The 14009-nt window shown below is 66.6% G+C and overlaps 1 protein-coding gene across 2 annotated transcripts; it reads right to left on the reverse strand.

Annotated features, from left to right (window-relative positions):
* Nucleotides 1-827: 827 nt before the first annotated feature.
* TMEM184B (transmembrane protein 184B) lies at nucleotides 828-12330 on the reverse strand. Of its 2 annotated transcripts, XM_056137584.1 has the most exons (9): nucleotides 12083-12330; nucleotides 11626-11791; nucleotides 8175-8265; nucleotides 7896-7971; nucleotides 5951-6042; nucleotides 5058-5227; nucleotides 4004-4198; nucleotides 2920-2940; nucleotides 828-2519 (listed from the first exon to the last, which is right to left on the reverse strand). In XM_056137584.1, the coding sequence occupies exons 1-9, from the start codon at nucleotides 12272-12274 to the stop codon at nucleotides 2287-2289; spliced, it is 1236 nt and encodes a 411-aa protein (XP_055993559.1). In that variant the 5' UTR covers nucleotides 12275-12330; the 3' UTR covers nucleotides 828-2286. The 2 variants fall into 2 exon arrangements, with proteins under 2 accessions (XP_055993559.1, XP_055993560.1); XM_056137585.1 differs by lacking the exon at nucleotides 2920-2940.
* Nucleotides 12331-14009: the final 1679 nt, after the last annotated feature.

Here is a 14009-nt window from a genome sequence, read left to right on the forward strand (position 1 = left end):
TGCAAAGTTAAGCGCTTTAACCTCTGCCCTCTGATCCGCGCTAAAACCCCACCCCCACCCCCGTGCCAGTGGGGTACTCGGAGAAGGCCCGGGAAACAGAGACACAAACCCAGGTGTAGAACCTGTCTTCCAAGCTGGGGGCACCTTTCCCGGGACCTTCTTTCAGCCTCAGTTTCCCCTGGATGAAGGCACATCCAGGGCGGAGGTCTGACAGGCTGGAGTGAGGCGGGGAGGGGGGACTTTGGAGGGGAGGGGGAAGGAATGAGCTGGAACATGCAGAGAAAATGTTCCCGGGGCTTTGGCGAATTCCGTGCAGCTGGGAGTGTTCCAGGGAGCAGAACTGGAGAACGCGGGGAGCCCCTTGCCAAGTCTGGCTGGTTCCTGGGGCCATGGGCCCCCCCGCTGGGTTAGGGCCCTTCTCTGATCCCCATCCCGAGGTGCTGAGGGTGGCAGGAAGCGGGGTGGGGGTGGGTGCGGGGTGGTGGCCAGCGGGGGAAGTTCCCCCGCCCACAGCACATTCCTGAGCGTTGGCGTCACAGCCTGATCAGGAGGCAGGCGGTGGCACAGTGCCCGGCCAGGGCCAGGCAGAGCCCGGGGACCCTGGGAGTCTCAGCTGACAAACATCGCCTGTCCTTCTGCCTGGGGGGAGAGGGAGGAACTGGAGGTGGGGGGGTGGGCTGGCCTTCAGTGTCCACCTCTGGCCGTGTGGCCCCACACCCCCAGGAAGAGGCTCCCGCCCCGCCCCCCCACCCCACCCCCGGGGTTCAGGAACGGGAAAGAACGTCACCCAGAGGCAGGTTTGGGTGCCATCTAGATTATTTCATATATATAGACTCTTTCTCACTTTATTTGCTCACTTCCGTCACGCATTTCAAATGTCAGAGACCAAAATAGAGCGGCTTTCTGGGGGGGTGGGAGGAGGGGGTCACGGCAGTCAGACGCGTACAAAACTAGGGGCTCTGGGCGTCTCACACGGGGTCCGAGGGTGTCTTCAAGTATTTCTTATGTACAAAGAGCTACTCTAGGGGGGAGGGAAATGGAAACCAACGAAAAAGACAAGGGGAGGGTCTGCCTCCTTGGACGGGGAGGGGGGTGGTCCACATTGGTCCTTGTGCCCCTCCAGTACTGAGTCCCCCCCCAACCCATCACCCCCTCCATGGCAGCGGGCAGGGGCCCAGGCCGCACAGACCGAGATGCAGGACACTTTGGCCTGGAAGGATGCTTAGAGGACAGAGCGGGTTTGGGGGAAGAGTCAGGGACCCCCTGCTGGCCTGCACCCCGCCCTCCCCTCCACCCCCCTGCTCCGAGGGGCTGCAGTGGTCACCAGGGAAGACCCCAGGCCTGGAACCCCATATGCCCAAAGGAGAGGAGACCCCTGGGTGCAGCCCGTGTCCTCAGGCACCAGCAAGGACAGGGGCAGTCCTGGGGGACCCCGACCCGGGAGATGGGGAGGTGAGGTTAGGACCGGTGGGCCAGGCTGTCTCGGGCCCCTGCCCACGCTGCTGGGTACCTAAAGCAACTGAGGGGGCAACGGGGGAAGCTTTTATGTGTGGCTAAGGCACAGGAGACGGGCAGGGTCTGCATGAGGCAGGACCCCAGGCCCTGCGGATGCCCCCCCCCCAGAGTCTGGGACCTTCCTCCCAGCAGCACCCCCACCCTTCCAGGGGAGCCCATCCTCAACCTGGAACCCCAAAGCCTGGCTGAGACCCCCTCCAGCAGCGGTGGCAGGGGCCCAGCAGGGAAGAGGGGCCACTGCCCACCCCCAGCTGTGACCTCAAGGGTCTCCACAGAGCCCAGGAGGGAGGGGCATGGTGGGGGTGGGGCTGTCCTCTAGGCGGGGGGCTCGTGGGGGTCTGGCTCTCATCTTTGCAGCATACCAAGCGGGCCTGGAGGGAAGGGGAGTCCACAGCACGGCCCTCCCACTGGACACGGAGGGCGCAGGCGGGGCAGGCCCAGCTCCGGCATTGCACGGTACGCGCGCGCGCGAGAGAGTGGGGGGCTGAGTCTGGGGGACGCGACGCGGGGCTCCGCGCTGGTCCCTGGGGGTCCGCCCGTGCTGGGTCTGGCGGGGCATATTGTTGGCGGCTGCTCTGGAAGCGAAGATGGGTGCGTCCTGGTGGGTGCGTCCTGGTCCCGAAGGGCGCACGTCTCGTCTGGGTCTGGGGCACGGGCGCGCATCCTGGCCTCGGGCGCGCAACCTGCGCATCTGGTCCCGGGCGCATCTGGTCCCAGGCGCGCGTCGCCGTTCCGGGCCCAGGCCCCGTCGCTGTCCCCGGCCCGGGCGCGCTAGAACTCGTCGTCGGAGCTGAGCAGCAGCGTCTTCTCGTGGTCGCGCGCGGCGCCCAGGCTGTGCGAGCGCACCAGCCCGTGGGAGCGCGTGGGCCCGGGCTCCAGCGTGGCCTGCTGCGTGTACTGCTGGTAGGCGGGCGAGAAGTTGTGGATGGCGTCCTGCACGATGTCGTGCGGGTTCATGGTCTCCCTGAGGCTGCTGGAGATGCTCTTCATGGGGGCGCAGCGGCCTGCGGGACGGGCGGCCGGTTAGGGCGCCTGGCAGGGGCCCGGGGTCGCCTCCCGAAACGCCCACCCATTCTCCCCTCCCCCATAAGCCACCTGCCCTGACATCCGTCCCTCCTGGTGAAGAATCTGTCCCCGCCTCGTGGCCCCTGTTCCACACCCATGAACACAGCTGGCGGCCGGCTGCCCGGGTGCACCCCCAGACCCCCCTGGGGCAGGTGCCGGAACAATGAGACCAGGACAGAAGCAGGCAAACGGACAGACGGATGGATGGATGGATGGAAGGATGGACGGACGGATGGAAGGACAGACCGAGGGACCAAGGGCTCTGCCTCTGGGGGACGGGGACGACAGGCATGCCGGGGACAGGGACTGGGACAGACGTGCACAGGCGGCAACACCTACCGTAAGGGCCGTACGTTGGCACTGCCCGCGGCCACACCAGGGGCCAGGCCGGGCGGGAGTGGGGGGCGGGGGGTGGAGGGAGAAGCCAGAGAGACAGAGAAGAGAGAGCTGGTGAGCAACCACCGCCCCCTTGCACCCCCACACCGCCGGCCCGCTCTCCCAGACCTGGGGGGGTCCCGGGAAGTCAGGACTCTTGGTCAGCCCCCACGCCCCGGCTCTGCGGCAGGCCAGGCAGGCTTTGGGGGCTCCCGGGTGGGCGGGGAAGTGGACACTAGAGCAGGACACTTGGTCCAACCGGGGCGCGGGCAGGCAGCTGAGGGACCCGCCTGGCCACCACGTGTGGACACCCCGGGTTTTCTGCAGGCCATGGCCCTGGACAGTGGGTGCGGGGAGATGGGGAGGGGATGCCTGGGTCCCTGCGACCCGGAGCCAGGGGAGCGGCAGGGCAGTGGCCAAGAGAGACGCCCTGGTCTACGCGGCGCGGCTCTGGGCTGTGTGTGTGTGTGGGGGGGCTGAGTGCAAGTGTGTGGTGGAGGATGTGGGGAGGCCCACGGTGGGGGGACAGGCAAGAAAGTGGCCAAGCCCAGTGGGCCCTCATGGGAGGCCCTTGCGGCCGCCCCAGGGACCTCCCACCCAATGCTATACCCCCGCAAGCTCTGAGGAGTGGACATTCAGGGCTGCCAGGCCACCCTCTGCTCTGGCCAGACAAGATGAGCCCCCGGGGCCTGCAGGCCCCCCTGCCCCAACCTGCCCCTGTGTCCCCCCATCCTGCTCCCGCCCCCCGCCTGCTCCCAGGTAGCACTTTCAGGCCACGAGACAGCACAGAGGGGAGGGTGCTCACCTCGCACGCGGCCAACCTGGGTTCAACCCCCGCCACTCCGTAGGGCCCCCCGATCCCACCAGGAGAAAGTCCTGGGCCCCCCCGCTTGAGTGCAGCAGTGGGGGGCTGGGGGGGTCCTGCACCCCCAGCCAGGACCAAGACAAATATCACCCTGGGGTCCGCACACTCAGGGGAGCCCCGAGAGGGGCCGGGACCCCGCTTCTTGGCTGGCCCCTGCCTGGGCGGGGGGGTCAGGGCGCCTACCTTGGGCGTCCAGCCGCTTGTCGGCGTAGACCCTGTAGGTGAAGGCATGCCGCAGCGCCAGGGCGGCGAAGAACATCTCCACGCAGATGATGAAGTCCTGGTAGCCGGCGGCCACCGTGCCCTCGCCCACCGACACGCGCGCCGAGTGGATCTTGGGGATGGCCCCGCACTTCTCCAAGATGGCCAGCAGCATGCCTGCGGGGGACGGCGGGCACAGCCTGGGTCCCCTTCCCAGCCCCTCCGTGCCACACGCCCCTCCCAGTCAGGGACACCCAGGCCCAGTCAGGACCAGTTGACTCAGGACCAGCCCTGTCAGCCAGTCAGGACCCCCCGGCAGCCCAGTCAGCGCCCCCCCCAGTCAGAACCAGCTCTGTCAGGATCCCCCCAGCTGAGTCAGGATCAGCCCAGTCAGGACCCCCCGCTCCATCAGGACCCCCCCATTCCGTCAGGGCCCTCTACCCCGTCAGGACCCCCTGCCCCGTCAGGAACCCCCAACTCAGTCAGGACCTCCCCACCCAGTCAGGCGCCCCCAGCCCCGCCAGGACCCCCAACCCAGTCAGGACCCCCCGCCCTGTTAGGACCCCCCCACCCCATCAGGGCCCCTCTGCCCCATCAGGACCCCCCAACCCAGTCAGGACCCCCCGCCCTGTTAGGACCCCTCCACCCCATCAGGGCCCCTCTGCCCCATCAGGACCCCCCGTCAAGACCCCCATCCCGCCAGGACCCCCCAACCTAGTCAGGACCCCCGACCCCGTCAGGACCCCCGCAACTCAGTCAGGACCCCTCCACCCGCCAGGACTCACTCCCACCCCGTCAGGATCCCCCCACCCAGTCAGGCCCCCCCAGCCCCGCCAGGACCCCCCAACCCAGTCAGGACCCCCCGCCCTGTTAGGACCCCCCCACCCCATCAGGGCCCCTCTGCCCCATCAGGACCCCCCAACCCAGTCAGGACCCCCCGTCAAGACCCCCCACCCCGCCAGGACCCCCCAACCTAGTCAGGACCCCCCACCCCGTCAGGACCCCCCAGCCCCCCCGCCCAGGCAGGCCCCCTCACCCTGCCAGAAGGAGAGGAAGATGACGGACTTGACCATGAAGAACTTGAGGACGGGGCTGTAGGGGCTGAGCAGCTCGCGGGTGGCGAAGTAGAAGAGGAAGAGGGCATAGAGCGCCAGGCTGACGGAGATGTTGTAGATGATGGTCACGTAGAGGTAGCCGCTGCTGACGCTGCGGGCGGGCGGACAGGCACGCTGCAGGCCCCCAGGTGCAGACCCGGGCCCGGGGCCGCCCACCAGCGGGGAGCCCCTGAGACCCCACTCCCCGGCTGCTGGCTCGCGAGGGGCCCCAGCGCCCCCAGCATGTGTGTTCCTAACGCCCCGGCGACGGGACCTAGACGCGGAAGCCGGAGTGGGGGGAGAAGCCGGCCTGGTGGGCGGACACGGCTGCAGGGAGCCCGCCTCGTCCCCCAGGCATGTGGGGGGCAGGGGGTGCAGACAGGGGGCTGCTTCCCACCAACTTTTTTTTTGTCTTTTGGGGTCACACCCGGTGATGCTCAGGGCTTCCTCCTGGCTCTGCACTCAGGAATGATTCCTGGCGGTGCTCGGGGGACCCTATGGGATGCCGGGGATCAAACCCGGGTCGGCCGCGTGCAAAGCAAACGCCTTCCCCGCTATATTCTTGCTCCAGTTCCCTTTTGCCACCAACTTCCCCTCCCAGGGTGCTCAGAGCGCCCGCAACAAGGCCCCTGTGGCTCCCGTCCCATCCTGGCTCATGTCGGTGCCAGGGACAACGGGGGTGGGGGTGCTGGTCGTGGGTCAAAGGCTGAGCGGAACGACAGCGGGCACCGAGCCCTCCCTGGGGATGGGCGAGCTGCCACCCTCTCCCCACAGCCAGGGCTGGCACGCCCCCTGTGGCCACATGCCCCCTCCTCCGGCCGCACCCGCTGCTTACTCAAAGTCACCGTCGCGGTACTTGCCGAAGGCCTGAAGGACCACGGTGCTGACGGCCATGAGTGGCTTCACCACGCAGAACTGCAGTGTGGCCTGTGCGGGGACGAGGCCCGGGCCGCGAGGCCAGCAGGGCCGTGGACACAGCTCAGGGACACAGCGGGGCCGGGCGCTCCGCCCCCTCCGGTCCCCCGGGTCCCCCCATGCCGGCTCCCTGCTCGGGGCTGGGGGCTGGCGCTGAGCAGGGTCCTCCTGGGTGTGGGGGTGACCACAGGGCCGGGCAGGAGGCAGCCCCAGGCACAAGGACAGCTCCGCTCTCCAGGGCCACCCTCTCTGCCATCCCACACAGGGGCCGGGACACCGGGGGCGGCTGAGAGGCCGAGCCGGGGGACCCCAAAAGGGCTGAGAGCCACGATTCTGCCCCTGGAGGGATCGGAGTGAGGACAGTCACGGGAAAGAGGGGCTGTCAGGGAGGGACAGCGGGGACAGCTCCTTTGGGGAGCACCGAGTCGCTGAGGGACAGCTGAGGCCAGGGGTCACCTCCAGGGTGCTCAGAGCGCCTGCGATGCTTGTCATCACTCCTGCTTACAGGAGGGCGGGGGGAGGGTAACAGCTCGGGAGCCTCAGAAACTGGGCCATAGGGGCCCCTCTGTGGCCCGGAGAGGCTGGAGGCCACACGAGGGACCTGCCCTCTGCCCTCGAGTCCTGCTCCCGGGTCCCGGGTTCGCTTGTCTACACAGGCCAGCCGAGAGCCTGTGGCCTGCCGGAACCCAGAGCCTTAAGGCTCTTCACAGTCCCTGGGGTTGGGGTGTAGGACAGCTGGGGGAGGAGGCCTTGGGCAGTGCTGCAGGGTTGGGGGGTGTCTCAGGGGCACCACAGTGCTGGCTCAGGGCTTCCATCCCATCGGGGGGACTCTGGGTGAGTCAGAGGGACGAGGTCCCAGGGGACCCAGATGTCCAGGCCACGCCAGAGAGGTGCAAGTCCATCCCTCCCCCAAGAAGAGAACGGAGGATGCTTGGGGGGGGGGGCGGTCGTGGGGGAGGTGACTTCCTGTGGTGCCCGGGTGGCACTCATCTCTCTGGCCCTGGCGGGATGCCATCCATCTCCACCACCTCACTGGCCTTCCAACAAGGCCAGCTTCCCCTGGGAGAAGTAACATTACATCCAGGAGAACTCAGGCTTACACCAGAGAAAACCAATGCTCAGAGAGGTTAATTAACATGGCCAAGATCACACAGCCAGAAAAGGCGGAAAAACAATCTACTACCAGGAAGCCCCAGGCTGCCTGAGACCGTATGGAGAGCAGGGACAGGGATCCAGGCGGCCGCACAGCCCGGACCGGACAGTCTGGACTTGCATGGACCAGGCTGTCGGGGGACCCTCGCGGTCTCCAGCCTCCGCCACTGCCAATACCCCAGCCCAGGCCTAGAGGCCTCATGCACCGGCCACGGGTCACGGGAACAAGACCCCCTGGTATGCTCAGCCAACGGGGGGGCACCAGAAAACATGTGCGCACACACACAGTCATACAAACACACGATCACACACATACAGACAGACACATACACATATACACACACGGTCACACCGACACATGGTCACACACAGACACACACAGACACCAGACACATGCAGACACACAGGAACACACAGAGACACAAACACAGATGCAGACACTTGCACATAGACACAAACACACACAGACACACACGGACACGCAGACACATATATACACAGACACACAGTCATACACTATCTCACACACAGTCACACACACATGATTACACACAGACACACGGGTCACACAGACACACACACACAGACATACACACATGGTTGATAGACAAACACGGTCACACACACAGACACACACACACACACACACAGAAACAAAGGGACATGCAGACACACACACACAGACACAGCCACACCCCCAGAGACCCGCCTACCTGCTTGCAGAAGCGCAGGAAGCCGATGGAGTAGGTCCTGCCCCAGAGGCAGCACGTGCCGTATATGCAGCTGGACCTGGGGGTGGGCGGAGAAGGGGTTAACGGGCCCCATCTGGAGAAGCCGGGCTGGGGGGACCCGGAGCCTGGGAGACGGGGCAGCGGGGGCTGCAGGCAGGGGACAGGTGGGAAGGGCCCTGGGAGAAAGAGCCCGGGACCCCCCAGGTCGCCCGTGGGTGCAGGGGCCGGCAGGGGTGGGAGGAGCAGGCGGGGAGGACTCACTCGATGGGCTTCCCCCGGATCTCAGACATGATGGCGCTCTCGCCCCCCAGGTACTCGTAGCACAGGCTCAGGAAGTTGTAGATGACCAGGGCTGCAGGCAGAGGGGGCGCTCAGAGCAGGGCCCACCCCGCACAGGGGAGCTGGGGGGGCGGGAGGTCGGGTGGGGGAACTGGGGCCCCTGAGGGGACACTCTGGGCTCACACACAGGCCCCAAGTCAGGGCCTCAGTTACGGCTCTGCCGGGGCCTGTGTCCAGCCTCTCAGGGACAGGGACACGAACAGCCATCCAGGCTGCTGGCCTATGGGCACGCAGACTCGGCCCCGCATCCCTGGAAGCTGGAGTGCCCCGCCGATGCCCGCGGCCAACGCCTGACCATGAATGCCGTGATCGGGGACAGCTGGGTTGGCCCCTCAATGCTCGGACCCGCCGGTGTGGCGCCTCCTGGGCCCAGCGGGGCTGGGGTGCGTGTGATACCAGGTACCTGCCGCATAGGTGCTCATACCAGGCATGCCCCTGGGGTTCCCACACAGACACCACTCCCGGAAACGGGCCAGCTCCGACCTCTGGCTTCACAACTTTCCGTCTGAGTTCCCAGGGGACCACCCCCACCCCCGGATTCTGGGAGAAGGTGAAGTGGGGGGCCGGGGTGGCGCCGGGGGGCTCATCCCTCCACTGACGCATCGGGCAAATGATTCAAGAGGAAACAGAGCAAACCAGAGAGCAAGACAGCCCGGATGGGGACAGGACAGCATCCCACAAGGGGTCGCCCCAGACCCGACAGGAAAGTGACCCCGGAGCACGGCCAGTGTGGCCCCGAGACAACAACCAGAGGGACAGTACTGGGGTGGGGGGTGGCTCAGGCAACAGAGGGTCCCAGCGCCCAGAGCCAGGAGGAGGAAGCCCTGAGCACTGCGGGTTGTGCTCCCAAAACCACCACCAACAGAGACACATCAGGACAGGCAGCGGCTGGGGACCAGCTGTGTGTGGACAGGACTTTGCAGACAGCCTGCATCAACGCGGACTGTGACCTCTTGGGAGGAAACAGTGACAAGGGCCAGGCAGAAGCGCCAAGGGCTCAGCTGAGGCACCTCCCAGGCAGGGGTGAGGCCCAACTGATCACAGCCACACCGAGAAGATGAAGGAAAGAAAACGTGTGTGTGTGTGTGTGTGTGCATGGGCAACAACCAGAAGGAAATAAGGAAATAATCCTACTGGGCCGGAGAGACAGAACAGCAGGGAGGGGGCTGAGGCCCACCCAGGTTCAATCCGCAGCACCCCTTGTGGTCCCCTGAGCACCGCCAGGAGTAAGCCCTGCGTGCAGACTCGGAGTCACAAACCAGAAAAGCGTTCTATGGCAGCAAGTTAGTCAGCATGCTACCGGGCCATCGTGGACAGCTGGCACCAACGAGCCGTGAAGGCAGAGAAACGTGTTCTAGAAAAGCAAAACCGGGGGGATGGAGCCATAGCACAGCGGGGAGGGCGTTTGCCTTGCCGGGTTCGATTCCCAGCATCCCATAGGGTCCCCCTGAGCACCGCGAGGGGTAACTCCTGAGTGCATGAGCCAGGAGGAACCCCTGAGCATCGCCGGGTGTGACCCAAAAAGCCAAAAAAAAAAAAAAAAAAGCAAAACCACCCGAAAAGCCGGGAGCGGTGAGGAGCTGGGCGCGACCACATCACCCATGGACTTCAGGCAGTCGAATGGATGGGAGCCGTTTCAAGTCCCGCTAAGAAGGAAAACACAGACTGGAACCCGTGGGGGGGCGGGCAAGCTGCCCGCAGGCCCCACGCAGGGCCACCGCCAGGGTACCGAGGCTGCAGGGCCAACCAGAGGGGCCGACCTGTGCTCAGCCACGGGTGGCCGGTCCTCCTGCCCTGTTCAGGGGACGGAGCGCGGTGGGCAGGGCCCCTGGGCACTGCCAGGAGCGCCCTGCCAGGTAGGAGCAGTGCCTGGGGCCTGGCAGGGTTGGCACTGTCTCCCCCCAACTCTGCAGGGTGGCCGCGGGCAGGGCGGCCGGCGGGGGCTCTTTCTGAATTCTGAGGGCCAGGCGCCACCACCCGGCCTCAGGGGCACCAGCTGCCGGCACTCGAGGCCGGAGAACAATGAGGGAGGGTCCCGGGCGGGTGGAGGGCCAGCCCACCAACCCCAACAGGGAGGTGGCAGCTGCCGAAGCCCCCTCGGAGAGACAGAGGCGGGATAAAGGGTTGCTAGGAGACGCGTCGGAGCAGGACATGCTGCGGGAACTCCCTGGGCCAGGGACCGTCAGGGCGGCACAAAGAGGGCTCCGGGGGTTGTCCCCGCCTCCCCGCACCCCTACCCCGACCATCTGCTGCTGCCCGGGACCTCTCCTGCCACAAGCCCCGTCTTCAGGCTGGCTGAGAGGCAGCAGACCCTCGCCCTGGGGAGGGGCTAGTCTGCGGTGGTGGCGGGTGCCCGTGGCTTTCCCAGACACCCGGGCACGGCCAGGCGGGCACCAGCAGAGCTCAGGGACAATTGTGGCCTGAGCTTCACGGGGGCCCAGAGCCACGGCACACAGGCTGTGACGGGGGTGGGGAGGGTGGGGTGGGGGTGGGGGGACACGATGACACACCCCCGCCAGATGCAGTCCTCGGAGTGCCCGTGCGGGTCACTGGCTCGGGGCCTCTGCTCAGGCCCCGTGGTGCTGGGGACGACACCACGGCTGCCCTGGTGATGCTCGGGGGCCAACAACGCCCTGGGCTTCCCGCCCGCAGCCCACCTCCCCAGCTCAGAGCATGTGTCCCCAAAGGGCCTGAGCCAGAAACTGCAGAGAAAGACGGGACAGCAGCCGGCCAGTGGCTGTGACACAAGGCAGACGGTCCCTCAAGGACCGCGAGGAGTGACCCCCCCCTGCCAGAGCACAGAGCCAGGGGGTCAGGCCTGGGCACTGCAGGGATGACCCAAAACTGAGAGAAAAATCCATAGAGGGGACAGCTGGGCCTGGCCCCCTGGACTTGTGTCCTCCCGGAGCTGGTGCCCCCGGGGGCAGGGAACAGGGGCAGGAGCCATGCGGCTCTTGGAGAGGCTGGTGTGGTGGCAAGGGGGGGACAGTGGACCCCCCAGCAGACGCCTGCGCTTCCTCGCCAAGTTCAGAGGCATTTCCTGTGCCCGGCGAGCCCCGACGGACCGTCCCCCCGAGTTCCATGCAGTCCAGGGCCAGCGGCTGTGCCCCCGGGGTTGGGAGGATTTGCGGGGAGCGGTCACCATTCACAGGCTCGGGGTGAGGGGACCTGTCACGTAGCCAGGCTCCAGCAGGGCAGTCCCAGGAGGGGACCCCCGGGAGAGGCAAGCGGGCGCCTGTGCGCCCCGGGGCCTGAGATGGGACAGGCGGGGTGGGTTGGAGGGGTGTCTTCGGGCGGAGGGTGTGCTCGGGGAGGGGGTTCCGGGCCTGCACCCCCCCAACCCCCATCCCCGCCCCCCAGGCGCGCTCCTCACCCTCGTAGCAGTCCCGCACGGTGCCAAAGTACACGTAGTACTGGTCGTTGGTGAAGAAGAGGAGGCTGAGCCACGAGTCGAAGGCGTAGATGGGGACGATGAAGAGGATGCGGACGATGTAGCGCTGCTCGTTGGGGCGGCTGTAGCAGCGCAGGTGCATGTAGATCTGGGGGCGGGGGCGGCGTCAGCGGCGGGGAGGGGACCCCCCTTCCCCCCTTCCCGGGAGCCCTGGGCCCGCCCGGCTACTGCCCCCCCCACCCCGGCATCTCATGCCTGCCTGCTCCCTGGCCAAGGTGCAAGAGTGGAGAGGGGGAGATGCCCGGGGTGGGCACCCCGCCCCGCCCCAGCCCCCGGGGATCCCGCCCAGTGTGACGCAGAGGCGCCTCCTGCAGGGGTTCCCCACCCCCCCCCCGGTGTGGGGGTTCCCGTGGTGTGGCCGGCGGCCTCCCAGGGTTACCTGGTGGCAGGTGAGGAGAAGGGCGGTCCAGACGAACACCCCCGAGATGGCCTGCGCCGCAGTGGTCATCAGGAACACGGGCTGCTCCATGGCCGTGGGGCTGCCCTCGGGGATGGCCGAGACGCTGGGCGAGGCGGCCGCGGTGGTTGGGGACGCTGGGTCGGGGGCCAGCGCGGCCCCCCTCACCGTCATGGTGCCCGGCGGTGGGAGCCCCCCCTGAGAGAGGCCCCGGGATGAGCGGGAGCGGCCTGCGGTGGGGGGGACAACGGGAAGGGCCACGTTGAGGGACCCGGGACAGCGGGTGGACCAGCCTCAGAGCACGCCCTCAGCCCCGCCCCAGTACCCAACTGCCTGCCTGCGCCAAGGACGGGACCCCCCACTCTGGGCTGGCATCACGCCGACCCCCACGGCTCAGGACCCTCCTCGAGCCAAAGCCCAGCTCCACCCCCCGCCAAGACCACCCTAAGCTGACCGACATCAGCCCCGCTGATCAGTACCAGCTGACCTGATCGACACCAGCCGATCTAACCCATAGCAGCGCTGACCTGAAGCCTCAGCCCGGCCACACCCGGTGACATTCTCTGCCAAGACGCGGGGACACCATCACAGTTTGCGGGGAGGCCGGCGGTGAAGGGGTCGGAGCCTTTCAATGCCCGGCGGGCACCACCCCCCCACCTCACATGGTGCCCCGTATGTCCACAGGCCTTGGAAGACGCCGGCTCTGCGCCCCAGCTCCGGGAGGGCAGGGGAAGTTGCTGTGACACCCCCTTAGTACGCAGCCTGCACCCCCCCAGGCCAGCAAGGGGCTGTCCCAGTTGGCCCTGCCCCGCCCTGGCCCAGATAAAGCACTTCTGAGCCCAGGGCCCCTAGTTCCCTGGGCAGTCAGCGCCCCTGCTGTCTTCCTCCTGGCAGACCAGCCCCTAAGGCCCTGCCTGGCTGTTGGCTGAGCCGGGAGGTGCCCGGTACTGCCTGGGATTCGGGGGCCAGCAAGCCTGAGCCCCAGGTCCAGGCCTGAGCGGCCACAACGGCTCCCCCAGAGCGGGGATGGTGGGGACGGCAGGTGTCGGCCCTGCACACAGCCCACTGGAGTCCAATCCCGGATTTGATCCCCGCCAGGAGCGATCCCTGAGCACAGGGCCAGGAGGAAGCCTGGAGCACCGCCAGATATGGCTCCAACACAAAGCAACACCAGGACACTCACCACACAAGCAAGGACCCGACACGATCCCAGAGGCCTTCCCGGGAAGCTTAAGCGCGGTGCAACAGGCCGCCGGGGCTGGAGGTGCGGCCCAAGTCTGGTTCCTAGCACTGCCTGGTCGCCTGAGCACTGCGCTGGGAGTTGTCCCTGAACAGAGCTGGGTGTGTCCCCAAAGACAGGCACAAACACCAAAACATAAGGACACCTGAGCAAACAGAAGCCAGAACAAAAGCCCAGAATGGCCCGAGGCCTGGAGGCTCCGGTTCGTGGCTCTGGTGATGTACAGGCGGGTGATAGGGGCACCGGGCGGGGGGCGGGGCCGGGACAAGGTGCAAGTGGAGGGAGGGAGGGAGGGCGTCCCCGTCAGCAGACAGACTGCAGCTGGACAGAGGTCAAGTGACCACATGCAGATAAACAGATGCACAGTCATGCGTCTGTGCCTCGCCAACACACACATGCACACACACACGCAAACACACATACACACTACGAAGAGTGTGCCTCACCAACACACACACACACGCACACACACACTACAGGGAGTCTGTGCTTCACCAACACACGTACACACACACGCACACTATGGTGAGTCTGTGCCTCACCAACCCACGCGCGCACACACACATGCACACACGCACACACACACACAAACACACATACTACGGAGAGTGTGCCTCACCAACACACACACACATGCACACACACATATACACTACGGCGAGTCTGCCT

This window comes from Sorex fumeus, unplaced genomic scaffold (genome assembly GCF_029834395.1).
Source record: "Sorex fumeus unplaced genomic scaffold, SorFum_2.1 ptg000125l, whole genome shotgun sequence".
In the NCBI taxonomy this organism is placed as follows: Eukaryota; Metazoa; Chordata; class Mammalia; order Eulipotyphla; family Soricidae; genus Sorex; species Sorex fumeus.

What these genes read in the sequence shown, in the direction of transcription:
- TMEM184B (XM_056137584.1), bottom strand. Translation starts at nt 12,274, where the DNA reads ATGACGGTGAGGGGGGCCGCGCTGGCCCCCGACCCAGCGTCCCCAACC. An exon ending in CGTGCGGGACTGCTACGAGG is followed by an intron (nt 8,266 to 11,625) that starts GTGAGGAGCGCG and finishes CTCTGCCTGCAG; the next exon opens with CCCTGGTCATCTACAACTTC. An exon ending in CAAGCGGCTGGACGCCCAAG is followed by an intron (nt 2,941 to 4,003) that starts GTAGGCGCCCTG and finishes GGCCGCGGGCAG; the next exon opens with TGCCAACGTACGGCCCTTAC.